The 17,316-nt window shown below is 35.8% G+C and overlaps 1 protein-coding gene across 1 annotated transcript in view; it reads left to right on the forward strand.

Annotated features, from left to right (window-relative positions):
• DNAAF6 (dynein axonemal assembly factor 6) overlaps positions 1 to 17,316 on the forward strand; it is a 69,707-nt gene that overhangs the window by 8,380 nt on the left and 44,011 nt on the right. Inside the window, exons 2-3 of the mRNA XM_037822008.1 lie at positions 12,719 to 12,874; positions 16,932 to 17,004. Of these exons, the coding sequence (XP_037677936.1) occupies positions 12,722 to 12,874; positions 16,932 to 17,004 (226 nt within the window). The 5' untranslated portion in view covers positions 12,719 to 12,721. The remainder of the gene's footprint in view (positions 1 to 12,718; positions 12,875 to 16,931; positions 17,005 to 17,316) is intronic.

Here is a 17,316-nt window from a genome sequence, read left to right on the forward strand (position 1 = left end):
TGAAATATAAAGTACCAAAATATAGGACGAGGCTTAAGATTGGGGAGCGGTTGCTTAGTATGAGCAGAATGTTCAACTAGGATGAACTTAAATGTTTGGAAATGAACAGAGGTGTCGGTAGCAAGATGTGAGAATAACTAACAGTGCCAAATGGTGTGTAAATGAGGTGGAAAGGGGAAGCTCAGAGTCATATATGTCACCAGAAGGAAAGTTGGAGGTCAAAAGATGGGAATGTATAAAACTGAATCCTATGGTGGGCAATGTCCATGATTAACTGTACAAGTATCAGAAAACTCTTCCATGATCCAGAACAAATGTATGACAATACAACTAGACATTAATAATAGAGGGGCATATAGGGAAGAAATATATACCTATTGCAAACTTTATACTACAGTTAGTAGTATTTCAACATTCTTTCATAAACAGTAACAAATGTACTATACCAACACTACGAGTCAGCAATTGAGGGGGGTTGGTTAGGGATATGGGAGGATTTGAGTTTCCTTTTCTTTTTTTTTTTTTTCTTTTTTCATCTTTCACTTTATTTCTCATCTGGAGTAATGAAAAGTTTCTAAAATTTGAACAAAAATTAAGTGTGGTGATGGATGCACAGCTGTGTGAGGGCACCAGGGGCAACTGATTGTACAGTTTGGACCTTTGGATAATTGTATGGTATCTGAACAATCCCAATAAAAATTAAAAAGAAAAAAAATCAATTGGCCATAGATGTGAGGGTCTATTTCTGAACTCTCACTTTGATTCCACTGGTCTATATGTCTATCCTTGTACAAGTACCATGCTTTTTTGGCCACTGTAGCTTTGTAATAAGCTTTAAAGTTAGGAAGTGTGAGTCCTCCAACTTTGTTCTTTTTTCAAAATGGTTTTGGCTATTTTGGTCCCCTTACCCTTCCAAATAAATTTGATGATTGCCTTTTCCATTTCTGCAAAGTGGGGTCTTGGAATTTTGATTGGGATTATGTTGAAACTGTAAATCCTTTTGGGTAGAATTGACAACAATATTTACTCTAACAATCCATGAGCATGGGATGTCCCTCCATTTATTTCAATCTTCATTGATTTCATTTAGCAAAGTTTTGTAATTTTCCATGTATAAGTCCTTTACATCCTTGGTTAGATTTATTCCAAGATATTCTATTCTTTTAGATGCTACTGTAAATGGAATTTTTTATTTCCCCCTCAGATTGCTTATTACTGGTGTATAGAAACCCTACGGATTTTTGCATGTTGCTCTTGTATCCTGCAACTTTGCTGAATTTATTAGCTCCAATAGCTTTGTTGTAGATTTTTCAGGACTTGCTATATATAGGATTATGTCATCTGCAAACAGTGAAAGTTTGACTCCTTCCTTTCCAATTTGGAATTCCAATTTCTTTTATTTATTTTTCTTGCCTAACTGCTCTGGATAGAACTTCCAGCACAATGTTGAAAGACAATGGTGACAGAGGGTATCCTTGCCTTGTTCCCAATCTTAGAGGGAAAGCTTTAAGTCTTTCACCATTGAGTATGTTAACTGTGGGATTTTCATATATGCCCTTTATCATGTAGAGGAAATTTCCTTCTGTTCCTGTGGAAAAATAGGATAAATATTTTTAATCAAGAAAAGATATGAGATTTTGTCAAATAACTTCTGTGTCAATGGAGTTGATCATGTGCTTTTTTCCCTTCATTTTGTTAATGAGGTGTACTACATTACATGATTTTCATATGTTGAACCATCTTTGCATACTTGGTGTAAAACGCACTTGATCATGGTGAATAATTCTTTTAAGGTGCTGTTGGATTCGATTTACAAGTATTTTTTGTGAACTTTTTGCATCTATATTCATAAGAGAAATTGGTCTGTAATTTTCTTTTCTTGTCTCTTTATGTGGCTTTGGAATTAGGGTGATGTTGGCCTCATTGAATGAGCTAGGGAGTGTTTCCTCTTGTTCAGTTTTTCAGAAGAATTTGAAAATTATTGGTATTAATTCTTCTTGGAATGTTTGGTAAAATTCACTGTGAAGACATCTGTTCCTGAGCTTTCCTTTTTGGGGAAGATTTTGATGACTGATTCAATCTCTTTACCAGCAATTGGTCTGTTCAGATCTTTTATTTCTTCTGGAGTCAGTATAAGGTTGTTTGTGTGTTTCCTGGGATTTGTCCTTTTCATCTATTTGTCTAATCTGTCAGCATACAGTTGTTAATAGTATCCTCTTATGATCCTTTTTACTTCTGTGTGGTCAGCAGTATTGTCTCCCTTCTCGTTTCTGATTTCATTTCTTTGTGTCTTCTCTCTTTCTTTCTTTGTCAGTCTAGCTAACGAATTGTCAATTTTAATTGATCTTTTTTAAAAACCAACTTTTGGTTTTGTTAATGCTCTCTGCTTTTTATTCTCTATTTCATTTATTACTGCTCTAGCCTTTGTTATTTCTTTCCTTCTGCCTTCTTTGTATTTAGTTACCTGTTCTTTTTCAAGTTCCTCCAGGTGTGCAGTTAGATCTTTGATTTTAGCTCTTTCTTCTTTTCTAAAGTAAGTATTTAGGGCTATAAATTTCCCTCTCAACACTGCCTACACTGCATCTCATAAGTTTTGATATGTTGTGTTCTAATTTTAATGTCTCAACATATTTACTGATTTCCCTTGTGATTTCTTCTTTGACTCATTCATTAAGAGTATGTTATTTAACTTACATATGTTTGTGAAGTTTCCAGTTCTTTGCCTGTTAGTGATTTCTAGCTTCATTCCATTATTGTCAGAGAAGATATTTTGTATAATTTTAATCTTTTTAAATTTGTTGAGCAGTGTTTTGTGACCCAACATGTGGTCTATCCTGGAGAATGATCCATGTGCACTTGAGAAGAATGTATATCCAGCTGTTTTGGAGTGCAATGTTCTGCATATGTCTATTGTGTCTAGTTCATTTATCATATTATTCAAGTCCTCTATTTCCTTATTGATTTTCTGTCTAGATGTTCTATCTATTGATGAGAGTGGTGTATTGAAGTCTCCAAATCTTATTATACAGCTGTCTATTTCTCCCTTCCATTTTGCCAGTGTTTGCCTCGTGTATTTTGGGGCACCATGGTTAAGTGCATATTTATGATTGTTATTTTTTCTTGGTGGTGTCCTCTTTTACTAATATATAGTATTCTTTGTCTCTTGTAACAACTTTTGATTTAAAGTCCGTTTTGTCCTATATTATTATATTTACCCCCAGCTCTTTTTAGGTTTCTATTTGCATGGAGTATCTTTCTCCATCCTTTCACTTTCAATTTATTAGTGTCTTTGGATCTAAAGTGAGTCTCTTGTAAGCAACATATAGTTGGATCATGCTTTTTTACCCATTCTGCCAATCTGTGTCTTTTGAGGGGGGAGTTTAATCCAGAAATATTCAGTGTTATTTCTGTAAAAGCAGTACTTACTTCTGCCATTTTCTTCTTTGACTTTTATGTCATATCTTTTTTGCTTGTTTTTTCCATTATTGCAATGTCCATTTCTTTATAGTTGATCTTTTGTGATGTATCTGACTGATCCCTTTCTCATTTTTGATTCTGTGTATATTTTTAAATACATTTTTTGTAGTTACCATGGGGTAACTACACAACCTACATCTATAAGCTACTAATTTGAAAAGATACCAACTTAGCTTCAATAGTATACATGTTCTCTGCTCACATATCCTCTGCTTCCTCTCTCTAAATTGTTTTTGGCTCACAATACCTCTTTATGTTTTGCATGTCCATTATCAGGAAATATGCCTTGTTCTTGCTTAGTTGTATTCTGACTCTTACAGGAATTAAAGAGTAGAGTTGTGTATTGAGGATACAGTACTATTAGGTTTTGCATTTACCCTTTTAGTTACTTTTGCTGAAGATCTTCATTTCTCCACACTACTCCAAGCTACTCTGTCTTGTCTTTTCCTTTCAATCTGCAGGTGAGTCTCTTGTAAACAGCTTATAGATCAATCATACTTTTTTATCCATTCTGCCCATCTGTGTCTTTTGATTGGGGAGTTTAATCCATTAACATTCAATTTTATTACTGTAAAGGCAGTACTTCAACCATTTTATCCTTTGGTTTATATATGTCATATCTTATTTTTGCCTCTCTTTTTATCCTTTTAGTTACCCTTATAGTAGTTTTCATTTGTACAACCTCCTCCAAGCCTTTCCCTCCTGTCTTTTCCTTTCAGCGTGCAAGAACCCCTTTAGTAAATCTTGTAGGATAGGTCTTTTGTTGATTAATTCTCTCAGTTTCTGTTTATCTGTGAATATTTTAAACTTCCCCTCATTTTTGAAGGACAGTTTTGCTGAGTAAGGAATTTTTGGCTGCCAGTTTTTCTTTTTCAGTCCCTTAAATTGGTCCTACCACTGCCTTCTTACCTCTATGGTTTCTCATGAGAAATTGGCACTTAGTCTTATTGAGGATCCCTTGTATGTGATGAATTGCTTTTCTCTTGCAGTATCAGAATTCTCTCTTTATCTTTGGCATTTGACATTCTGGTTAGTATTTGTCTTGGGGTAGGCACGTTAGGTTTTACTCTTTTTGGAGTACATTAAGCTTCTTGAACATGTATATTTATGTCTTTCATAAGAGTTGGGAAATTTTTGGCCATTATTTCCTCAAATATTCTTTCTGTCCATTTTCCCATCTCTTCTCCTGCTGGGACACCCCTGATGCATATGTTTGTATGCATCATTATGTCACTCAAATCTCTGAGATGCTGCTTAATTTTTTCTTTTCTTTTCTCTCACTGTTCTTTAGACTGTAGGATTTCAATTGTCCTGTCTCCTAATTTACTTATTGTTTCTATTGCCCATTCAAATCTGCTGTTGTATGCTTCTAGTGTATTTTTAATCTCATCTATTATGCTTTTCATCCCTATAATTTCAGTTATGTTTCTTTTTAAACTTCCAAATTCTTCTTTATGCTCACATATTGTCTTCTTAATATCTTTTATCTCTTCTTCTTAATATCTTTTATCTCTTTATGCATATTTTCCTTCATCTCCTTGAATTGATTTAGATTTGTTTGAACTTCTTTGATCAGCTGTTCCAAATTCTGTGTCTCATCTGAAGTTTTAATTTGTTCCTTTGATTGAGCCATCTCCTCCTCTTTCTTAGTAAGGCTTGTGATTTTTTTTGCTGATGTCCAGGCATCTGATTATTTTGTTGTATTAACTCCAAAGATCAGTTTCTCCCTCCTGTCTAGGGTTTTATTATTGTTTGGCTTTTTGTGTTAAGGTTCTTCTTTGATGTTTTGTCTCAATTATTCTGGACCTTTAGAATAGCCTGTGTTCAACCATTCAGATTTCTCAGCTCTTCTTCATGTTTCTTGCCCTGGATGTGCATTACCTTTTATAACATTGCACTTTTTGTGCAATTGTTTCACCTCCAGGAGAAGGCTTCCTTTCCTCTGTTCCTTCTCTGCAAATCTTGATCTGTTCTGCTTGTTTTTATGCAGAATTTTCTCCTGAGCGCCTATGATTTCTTTAAATTCTCTCCCTCGCTTAGTGCCCCCTTTTGTTATACTTTTTAGTTTCGTGACCTATTCTGTCTTATAGCAGCTCAGTCCCAACCCTTTTTTATTCTGTGAGACTTCTCTGCCCCAGGTTTCTTCCCCATTAAGATATCCCATCCCAGGGACCAAAGCAAGGTCAATCCAGAAAGGTGGGTCAATCCAGGAAGGTCTGTTTTGCATTTAGGTGGTCCAGTGAACAGAGAATGGATTGAGTGAGCACACATCTTGCCAACAGTTCTGCCATAGTCTCTCTCTTTTTTTCCTGCGGGGGCCCTTTTGTATGGGACATTCCTCAGTGACTTGTGTTCCACCGTGGGTCTCTGCAGACTTGGGTCCCTAAACTTGGATATACTTGGCATTCTGACTTGCTTCTGTGAGTGGCTCTATAGTCTGCATCCACAGCAGAAGAGACCCAGGCTGTGTTGCCTCTATGTGACTCTCAAGCTGTGTGGGACTGAGTGTGGAGGAGTGTTTCAGACTGTCAGGTCTGGGAAGAAAATCTCCTACCTTATTATGTTTCTTTTTCTTCTTGTCTTTATCTTCATTAGATCCATGAATCTCCTCCCAATTCCCTTTACCACAACCTCCACAGTTTTTGAGAGCATTCTTAGTTTTTGTTTTTTTTTGTTTTTTTTTAATCTTCATTTTATTGAGATATATTCACATACCACGCAGTCATACAAAACAAATCGTACATTCGATTGTTCACAGTACCATTACATAGTTGTACATTCATCACCTAAATCAATCCCTGACACCTTCATTAGCACACACACAAAAATAACAAGAATAATAATTAGAGTGAAAAAGAGCAATTGAAGTAAAAAAGAACACTGGGTACCTTTGTCTGTTTGTTTCCTTCCCCTATTTTTCTACTCATCCATCCATAAACTAGACAAAGTGGAGTGTGGTCCTTATGGCTTTCCCAATCCCATTGTCACCCCTCATAAGCTACATTTTTATACAACTGTCTTCGAGATTCATGGGTTCTGGGTTGTAGTTTGATAGTTTCAGGTATCCACCACCAGCTACCCCAATTCTTTAGAACCTAAAAAGGGTTGTCTAAAGTGTGCATAAGAGTGCCCACCAGAGTGACCTCTCGGCTCCTTTTGGAATCTCTCTGCTACTGAAGCTTATTTCATTTCCCTTCACATCCCCCTTTTGGTCAAGAAGATGTTCTCCGTCCCACGATGCCAGGTCTACATTCCTCCCCAGGAGTCATATTCCACGTTGCCAGGGAGATTCACTCCCCTGGGTGTCCGATCCCACGTAGGGGGGAGGGCCGTGATTTCACCTTTCAAGTTGGCTTAGCCAGAGAGAGAGGGCCACATCTGAGCAACAAAGAGGCATTCGGGAGGAGGCTCTTAGGCACAACCATAGGGAGGCCTAGCCTTTCCTTTGCAGCAACCGTCTTCCCAAGGGTAAAACCTATGGTAGAGAGCTCAACCCATCAAACCACCAGTCCCCTAAGAGAGCATTCTTAGTTTTAAACTTCTCCATGCTTTGTTGCAAATGAAATCCATTCCTTTGAAAAAAGATTCGGAGTTATCTGTTTTATGGCCTACTGCCCTAACCTGGCAAACTCTCCAAACCAGGGCTCTGGAGCTGGGGGTGGGTACAATGGAAATCTTTTGTCTGAGTGACATCCACTCTAATTGCTAAATGTTCGGTGGAGGGGGATACAGTAGCCTGAGTTCCTCTCATCTTGCCTTTCCTGGTATGGAACGACCACCTCATGAGCCAATGAAAGGGCTATCAGAACCCTATTATGTTCGGTGTGTTTCACCCAAAGTAGAACATCTGTTCCACCTTTGGGGTTTGGCAGAAGGGAGCCCTCAACTTCGCTTGCCCAGGACTCAGCCTCAGCAACAAGCAGTTGGGGGTAGATTAAGAAATGCTGAAACCTTGCTCCTCCTGTGAAGAAGCTCTCTGGCTGGGAGCGAGGGTGAGAGGGAACCCTATGTTTTTGGCTATAGTAGTCTTGAGTAGAGTCTCCACCTCACCAAGGTGGAGGGAAGAATCAGTCTTGGTTCAAATGCCATAGTCTCTTGCCTTTCTTACCAAACTATCATGGATTTTCTTGAATAGATGTTTCTTCACTTGCTGTTTGCCCTTGGGATCATTTCCAGAGGCTTTAAATGGTTGTGCTTTTTTTTGTATTTTTCACCAATTTTGGGGGGAGCAGCAGGTCAGTGGAGCACCTCACACTGTCATGTGAGAAGTCAGTGTCTTATGACTTGGTACATTTTGTGGAAGGGAAAGTTAGAGACCTAAAAAGAAGAAACCATGCTTGGTATTGTAAAGCACATTATCAAGCTGAATTATTTATAATAGGCAGGGAATCATTGAAGAATACAGTTGTCAAAAATAAAAAAACAATTAGCTAACCAGTATATTATAATTTAATTCAGACATAATTCAGAAATGATGTTTACATTAATGTTTTCAGAAGAATTTTAATATAAGAATTGCTAATAAAGCATTATGTTAATGAAGTTACAGAAAAATGCCATAATTATTTGAGAATAAATGGATATTGAATAGTTTGAAATTATTCAGCTATAAACAGATAGTATTTTATATAGGAATATGTTTTGCCTATTTACTTAAACAAGTTCCAAAAGGATACTACTTGATGACTCTTTAATTAACCTAATTTCATTTACTACATATAATTAAATTAATAATGATTTCTTTTAAAATAGTCTGCAATTCAGAGTTTTCACCAATTTAAACTAGACTTCCCCCCAGTTAGTTAAAATCAAATAGCCATCATTATTGATGCTTTGAATGGAAGCAGAGAAAATAGAAAACATGATCCCAGCCCTCACAACCAGAGTCTGGCTTGATTCTAACTTTACTGGTATTGCTGGAGCCATCCTGGTTGAAATTGCTAAGTCCCCATCTGACTCCAATGTTCTTGTAATGAGCTGGTTCTGGAATGTCTGTCTCTTTAGCTCCTTGTGTCTAGTACCAAAACAGGTCCCCCAAGCACTCTATCTTTCAGGGCCCCAAGAGCTGGGGTTGATGTGGGGAAATCAAAGGCTCTGTCTGGGAAATGGCTGCCATTGACATTGGCCTAGCAAAAAAAGAGAGTGAAAGGAGGAAAACAAGAGGCCTAGAAAATATATTTTCTAAATAACCAAATCTTGCATAAAAGAATTAGTTGTGTATTTTATTTTTAATGAAGCTCTTACTTAAATTTTCCTTAGTTTAAATTTATTCTTAGCCCATTTAAGTGGCAGCACTAGATTCAATCCTAGGCTGAGTGGCTCCAGAATCTTTTTTTTTTTAAATCACTACACTACACTACCTGAGTATACTATGTTTCAGGGTACAAAGGTGGGAGACTTTGGGGTCTGTTTAGGGAGCAGTTCAGTTTTGAACAGAATACAGAGTGCATGCGGGAGAATAATAGGAGGGCAGGGCAGAAAATTAAGATGGAGCTTTATCTTGAAGGTTCTTGTTTGCCAGATTCAAGATGTACATAATGTATATCAAATTTACAAATAAAAGATTGCCCTACAAACTAAATAACACTATATAGTTCATAAAAAGTCATTTTGCTTTAATCTGTTTTTCAAATATGATCTGATTGTGTCAAATGAACTTTAAAAATGTTTTAGTAAAATTTAATAAATTATTCTTAATTTGGTAGATCCCTAAGAATGCTAGTAGAATCTTCATTTTCATTGAGTTTAGAATATTTCTTCTCACAAAATTCATATAATTATCTTCTCTTTTGATGCTTTGAATTATTTAATTATTCACAAATGTATAATTCTTTTATTTTTCAAAATATAATATAAACACACTTGTCATGATTTATTCTTTTGTGTTTACAGACATTATTACATTTAATATGGCAAAAATTATTTTTGCTAAAGTGCAATTTTATTATTTCAAATTTCTACTCCAATTTAACTATAATATGAATGTATGCCACTTTATGCCAGCATAGTTTGGAATTTAAAAGTTCAAATTACTAATATAATTCAGATATATAAAGTGTTACTATAAATTACTGTGAATAATTTGTATAACAAACATACTCAAACACTTACATCCCAAGAAATAGTGTCCCGTTCAAAGTAGTCACTTTGGGAGGCTATCTGTTTATTCTAATGATATTGCTAATGCTCAAATTACTTTTAAAACTACTCTTTTAGAATTGCCTTGAGGCCTGCAGTATATTCTCATATTTTGAAAGTAAATGTGATAACTAGATATATCTAGAAATCAGTTGGAGACAAATCTGATGTGTAATCAAACTGAGTGATATCATAATGATACTGATTTTCTTGGTAGTACATATGAAAGCAATTCCAAAACCAAATTCCAAAATATTTTGAGCATTAATAGCATAATTTAAATCAGTATATAACCCTCAAAGGTGACTACATTGAAATCCAACATTCATATCAATTTAATTTAATCATGCTTCATTCAGTATTTATCAACTGCTACGTGCCAGCTTGTTATTGAAGGCATTCTGTCTACAGGTATAGCTTCCCACTGCCCACACTGTTCTGCCTCTCACCTAAAGAGAACCAGGCCAGAATTTCTTCCCAGCTGGTGGGGATTTAAAATTAATCTGCTTTCCCTAAGTCGAGTATCCAGTGTACCCACTGAAACATAAACTTCCTTCATAACCTCCAATGTGGGTGCCAAGGTGACATAAGGACGCTTCTGATGCAGTGCCTAGTTTGTTTTCTTTTCCAGCTGAAACTTTGAGCCATACCCTACTCTGAGTCTTCATCTATCTGCCACCCCCCTTACAATCCCCAAGAACTGGACCCAACTTTCTATGCCCCCATCCATGGACCAGAGTCCTATTCACCTAAAATAGATCTCTTTATAACCATGACTGTTGAAACTTTCTGCCCTGAAACACTGCTCACGTCCAGAAATGTCTGCTGCCATGTACTTGACAAGCAGATGAGACCCCATGAATAGCAATTCTAATTGCTACCTCAGATACTATATATGGGATTGCTGAACACACTTATGGGTTAGCTTTTCTGGTTCGAGTTTATTCCCCTCTCACCAGCCCCCCATTGAGCTCTCACAAGCCTCATGATCAAGTATCTGTGGGTGCTGGTACAATGTGCCATATAATGATGTTTTATATAGTTTCATATTTTAGCAAACTCTTCCACCTATGATGCAAAATATGACCATCGTAACAATTGTGTAAAGTAGGTAGTGCTGGCATAATAAAACAGTTCCTGCTATATTTGTTTTATGAAAGTCTCATTGTTTTTATAATCTCAACTGGAAATATTAATTATGTCACTTCATCTGATATCAGGGTGCATTTTTTCTTTTCATTGTCAAAGAAAGAAAATGTTTCAATAAACTTTTTGATTTTAGTGTTAAGTAAATATTTAATGAACACATAATCAACTAAGAACTTAAAAATATATAAACAGGAGCCTCTTTGTTTAATTTAATGTGTCACCTATTCATTTCCATAGCAGGCTACCATACCATACTGTGAGAGATAGTTTTATCACCTTTTATATCACCTTTTCCAATTTAATGAGTTTCCGATGTGATTAGTTTTACCATTAACTTATTAAACGTTATTAGAAGTGATTTTCATGACCAGGGAAATCAAACTTTCAAAGCACTAAAAACAGCTAACATATGCTGAGTGCTTACTATGTTGCAGGCACTGTTCCAAGCTCTTTTACATTTACTGAACTGCTTAATCTTTCTAACAACCTTATGAAATAAGCACTATTATTAACCCCATTTTACAGATAAGAAAAATGAGGTCTGGAGATTTTTAATAATGTACCCAAAATCAAAGAGCTAGCAAGTAAATGATGGATACAAATTCAGGCAGTGTGACTCCAGAGCCCTTACTGTGATGCCACTATGATGCACTGACTCTACGATAGATGTACAGGGCAAGTGAACATTTGTGTAGCACCCTCGACATCTCCAACAGGCATTAAGATCAGTCTTCTATTTCAAGAAGAAAGTCAAAATAATAGTAAAACATAATAATAAAACAGAAGATTTGTAAAATACCATCTGCATACAAATTGATTTTGACTGGTGACTGTACCGGCGCCAATTTGAGAATGCCTTTGTATTACTGTTCTTGGCACAATGCAAAAATGTTAGTGAGTGATTTAATAGAAGAACTAAAGAATGCTTCCAGTTAGTTAATTTTATAAAATAATGTTTAAAAAATATCAGTGGAAGGGTAACAAAGATCACTATTATATTTATGCCCACATCACTAACATTAGGCCTAATGCTACAGTCTTTATTCAGGTTATTTACTAAAATTTGACACCTCCAAGATTTTTAGAGATCCTGAATTTCTACTCCAAATATAACTGTAGAGATTATTTTTTAAAGACTGATATCTAGATGGTAGGATTATAGGTAGTTGTGATTTTCCTATTTATACATTTAATGTATTATTTCTCAAAATTTCCACAACAGACATATATAGTATTACTGTTATAATCATAAAAACATTTGTTTTATTTTGTATGAACTTTCACTAAAACCAATGAACTAGCCTATTTGCATTCTCAAGTGGCAGTATAATGCTAGGTGTGATTAGGGGTTAATTAAGTATTAAAAATATAATGTTAGGTGTGATTAGGGGTTAATTAAGTATTGAAATGAAGCAGAAAATACAGGCCTGCCTGAGGCAAAATTGTGAAATTAATAAAGTTCATTTGGGGATAGCCCCCAAAAAACAGTCTTTTCAGTTCATTAAATGGAATATACAGCCTAGACAGTATATGTGAAACATAATAAGGTAATATAAAAAAGTAGGTACCCAAATAATGATGTACAATCTATTTGCCACTGACCTACACTTTCTGTTAGAGGTAGGGCTTATGAATCTGCATTTCTAACCAAGGCCCCAATGATTCTTAAGCACACTAAAACCTGAGAACCCCTGTAATAGATGCTTAGTAAATGCTTGACAGATTGAGTATGAAATTTTAGGAAAGCAGAATGAATGTTTGAGTTTACTTGCTGCCCCAGGTCTGTGAAACAGCAAAATACGTATATCTGAAAGGGTTATAAGGATTTTCAAAGAAGAATGAGAGACAAGGAAGTGACCCAGGGAAAGCAGAGAGATATGACAATTAAAAAAAAAACATGTCTTAAATAAAACAGAAAAGTAAAATACTTCATTCTGATTATCTTCTTCCTCAGAATATGGAATCAGAAAATATGGAAAATGCAGCCATGGAAACTGAAAATATGGCATCTGAAAATATGGAAGCTGAGACTATTTCTTCAGTTTCTGCTCTTCAAGCCCTCTCTAAGCTACTTTATCCTGAAGAAGAGGATGATTTTAACTTTGGACAGGTGGTCATATATTTAAAGATCAATTAGTTCTTTTTACACAAAGTCGTGAAACTGTATTTGAACAACTTGTTCCAGCCTTGCTGTGGGAGCACGGCTATGTCATTTGATACAGACACAGGAGGTTGCAGGGCTGATTATGCATGAGATTATAACCTCTAGTACATTTCTAGCAAACATAATTACATTTTTTTCTAAACCACCTGAACACTGAATAGGAAAATATTTCTGTAACTATGGTAGCAATAGCCACAATTCAAAATGCTTGTCATTTATATTTATGGCCAAAGGAGGCTTGACAACCGTTGCAAAAAATAGTAGTTAGGACTGTTAAAGCCTACATAATATTTCTATAAAACAAAAATTTTCAATTATGCAGTATTAATTGGACCCCAAATTCCAATCCCCTTATTTTTTATTTGTCTACAGAAAATATTTTAAATCAAATAATGGCACAAACTAGCTATAGCCTACTGAAATAGGCTCCAGGATTCATGCTCAGATAGAACCATGGAGTCAAATTAGTTAAGTAACATTTGGGGTCAGGATAGGTAACCCTAGGGGCGCTTGCAGCAGCAAGATGAGTTTCATTTTGGCTAGGAGAGTTCCTGGAACTTACCTTTGGCCACTCCAGGGTTACCACCAATATCCAAGAATGACCAAAATAATTTCATGTAACCCTCTGCTCTCTATACTCCTACTCCCTCTACCTTAGCTATCAGACTGCCTATGTAAAAAGCAAAACTTGGGGAAGAAATTTCATTGTTATAGCATAATATATTCATTTGTGTAAAATTATTTTAATGAAATTTTTCATTATTATGGCCAGTTTCACATGAATAAACCATCTCCCATGATCATATGTATCAATTTACTCCTCCAAAAAATCTTTTTTGCCTTAGTGTAGAAAAACAAACATAATCTGACTAGGCAGTAAATTCATTGGTTCAGATGGGCGCTGGATTGGGCTTCCACCCTCCAGGAAGAGCTTTGGAAAATCAGGGAAGAATCAAATAAGACATAAGTCTTGGTTTGCCAGAGCTGCTATGACAAATACTGCAAAATGGGTTGACTTCAACAATAAGCATTTATTGTCTCACAGTTTTGAAGGCTAAGGTTCAAAATCAAGACGTCAGCAAGGCTGTTCTTTCTGCCAGGGTCAGTATTATTCTGGTGATGGCAGTCCTCTGTCACATGGCAATCTCTCCCTCTTTGTGTCTGCTCTGCTGGTTTCCACTGTCATCTGGCATTTGACTTCTTCTGACTGTTTCTGAATTTCCTCTCTTTATAAGGCCTCCATTCATACAACTTAAGACCCTCCCTGAATCAGTTTGGCCACACCTTAACTAATAATAACATCTTCAAAAGGTCCTGTTTACAAATTGGTTCACATCCACAGGAACATGGATTAAGATTTGAACATGTCTTTTGGGGGGGACATGATTCCATCCCCCAAAATATGAAATGGAAATAAAATTTGTAGTAAAAGAGAAATGAGCCAGCTTGGAACCAGGATCAGTAACCAAGAAGTTGTAATCAGGGAAAAGTCTTTTGAAGAGGCTGAACAAATAAAGAAAAGCCAGGAGATTATTAACAGCTTTGAACATCTACAACAAATAGGACACAGAATCAAAAATTAGGAGCAATGTATCAATGAAGTTGGCAATGCAATTTAATTTTTGCTACCTCAGCTGAAATAGCAAAGTGATCATTTTCTGGTGGCTACATCCTGGGAAAGGCAGGGCTATACTATATAGAAAAAGTATATTAAATTATCTGTTTAAGAAACAGTGATTTTCAACAAAGGAAGGTGACAGCTTGTAAATTGAACAGATTCAGAGGTAAAGATTCGCCCTGTTACAAAACTGTTCCCTTTGGCCTGTATGTAGGGAGACATCTATTTGCATCTACGGGTGTTTCTAGAGGAAAGACAAGTGCTTATGAGAACAGAGAGACTAGGTCATTTTACTGAAGTATACAATTTGTAGAAGAAAATTATTATAATGTATGATTCTGTATGTCTGGGTTATAAGTGATTTTGAGATAGTTGGTCATTCAGATACCACAGTACAGATATCATTAGGGGTATAGAATTAGATATCAGAACAGTGGGAGAATAATTAATGTTTCTAATGAACTATTAAATTTTCCAGGAGAGAAACTGCTTTTCATTTTTTAACATGTATTAATCTTGAGCTCTGTGGAATGATTACAAGAGTGATGTGTTTTCGAAAATACACTGTCTGAAAACAGCAAGAGAACTGTTGCATACACATTGGTTCATTTACACTATCCCCACTGTGAATTGTTAAGAATCTGGGAGACTGGGGAGAAAGTACCTTTGTTGTTTTTAAACTCCTGAGAGGGTCTTTAGGCCTGTGGGAAATAAAGTTCACCACTCTTCACACACATTGTAACAAGGATGTTCTAACTCTTTCATTTTGCAAAATGGCATGAATTGCCAAGATAAATTGCTCAGATAAATGGATGTGGATTCACAGTAAAGACTCAAGTGATATTCTTATAGAAAACAATTTCCAGGTAGCTTTTAATGTTTTTATTATCCTGGTCCATCTTTTCACTTGAAATTTTTATTTTTAATCATTTTTTCATTAAGTTAATAAATTGAAATTCCTCTCTGTTCTGATATACTGATCCAATCATCTCTGTCCATGGAGAGCATAGTATTTTTTTTAAGGAATGTTCAAGGTTTTATTTCTCCTGATTTTAATTTTCTATGGAAGAAGATACTCGACAAAACAAGAAGTCCTCATGTTTCGAAAAATGCTTTGCCCTGATTGACTATTGGTATTCTGGTGATTAATAATTTAAGAAAAATATGACAAGTTTATATGACCTTAGTCATTAAAAAGAAAAAAAAATTCCAGAATACTATCTTGGGATTTTCACATAAAAATGCCTATAGCACCTTAACCCCAGACATAGCACTTTTGAAGCACCTTTTTGGAAAGGAATAGTTACTGTCTCAGACACTGTTGAAATTTTATAGACTAATTTCTGATTTACAGTTTTTGGAATAGTTTAGCATAATAAAGACCCAGGTGAGCTTTTCAACCAGCTTTCAAGGACAGACACTACTCCCCTTGCCTAAGCAGTACATTATAAATTTTGTACATGTCTGAAGCCTTGAGGCATAAGAGCAGGGGCCTGAGAAAGGGAGAGTGAAGGGAACTAGTTTGCCAGGATCCAGAAAGATAGAAGTTTTTTTTACTGCCAGTGATGGAGTGAATTGGAGCTGCAGAGTCTCCATCAACAATAGAGATTAGTAAGAAATTGGGATTTTCAAAACATCAAAGAACCCCTGAGAGGGGCCAAAGAGGTGGTTGCCACTATATTCATGTGTTGGACTTAGGTGAAAAAACTGAAGACCGTTCTTGTACTGGTGAGTCAGGAGACGATGACAAAATAAACATATACTTGTATGAAGACTGAAGTGGTTCAGCATGTATTTGGCACCATCAGTTAGGGGTTGTTTAAAGACCACTAGTTCAGTGTCATGAGGTGGTGGAACTGGTGTTTCACACCCATAGTGCAAAGAAGCAGAAGTCATTAGAAAATTTGAGTGGATTATTTGGAGTCAAAATACTTAGACTCTAGTTGTTAGTTTTTATTTTCATAAAATTTCCCCATACTTCTAACCCCCAATCTAACTATGATCAGACACAATAATACCCCAAGGGTGTTGATGCTCTTGTACTGACACTTGCTTCTAACATTCACAGAAATTAATGTGGCTCATTTCCCTATCCCCAGGGATTCATGATTCACCAGGGTGGAATTGAGGGATCTAACTATACCAAAGATCAAATCTTCCCAAGGGTCTGTTAAACCAAATATCTTTTGGAAGGACAAGGGAAACCTATGCAAAATAGTTCTTGACATCTGTCTGTCTCTCTCTTACATAGCAACAATAGGTAATTAAACTGGAGAGCTCTATGGGATTTTTAGATGGAATGCTTACCATATTTAAATTATTACTAGTCATATGGGTTATACAAATAATAATTACAGAATGTTGGATTTTGTTCTTCTCCCCTAGTCAAATTGTTCATCTACTGTTGCAGCCATGGGACCTGGGAATATTGGCCCAACAAAAACAGAAGAGCCCAAAGGTTAGTTACTTAGCAAAGCAGTATAGATCAATATAATATAATCAATCTTTTTATAGGTAGAAAAATTATAGGGTGTGTAATATTAACCAACACTAGCACTTATTAAAGCTGAACTAAAATAATTGCAAATATGATAAACAACAATTTGCATATAAAGATGCTATTTTTACCCTTCTGTTTCAAGTAAGTTGTTTATCTAGTACTGGAAATTAATTTGCTTTGAATGATCCACATTCTCTGGCATATATTCTTCAGGTGGAAGACCAAGAAAGTCACATGTGGTTAGACAATATTTTATTACTTAGGGTCTAG

This window comes from Choloepus didactylus, chromosome X (genome assembly GCF_015220235.1).
Source record: "Choloepus didactylus isolate mChoDid1 chromosome X, mChoDid1.pri, whole genome shotgun sequence".
Classification (NCBI taxonomy): domain Eukaryota; kingdom Metazoa; phylum Chordata; class Mammalia; order Pilosa; family Megalonychidae; genus Choloepus; species Choloepus didactylus.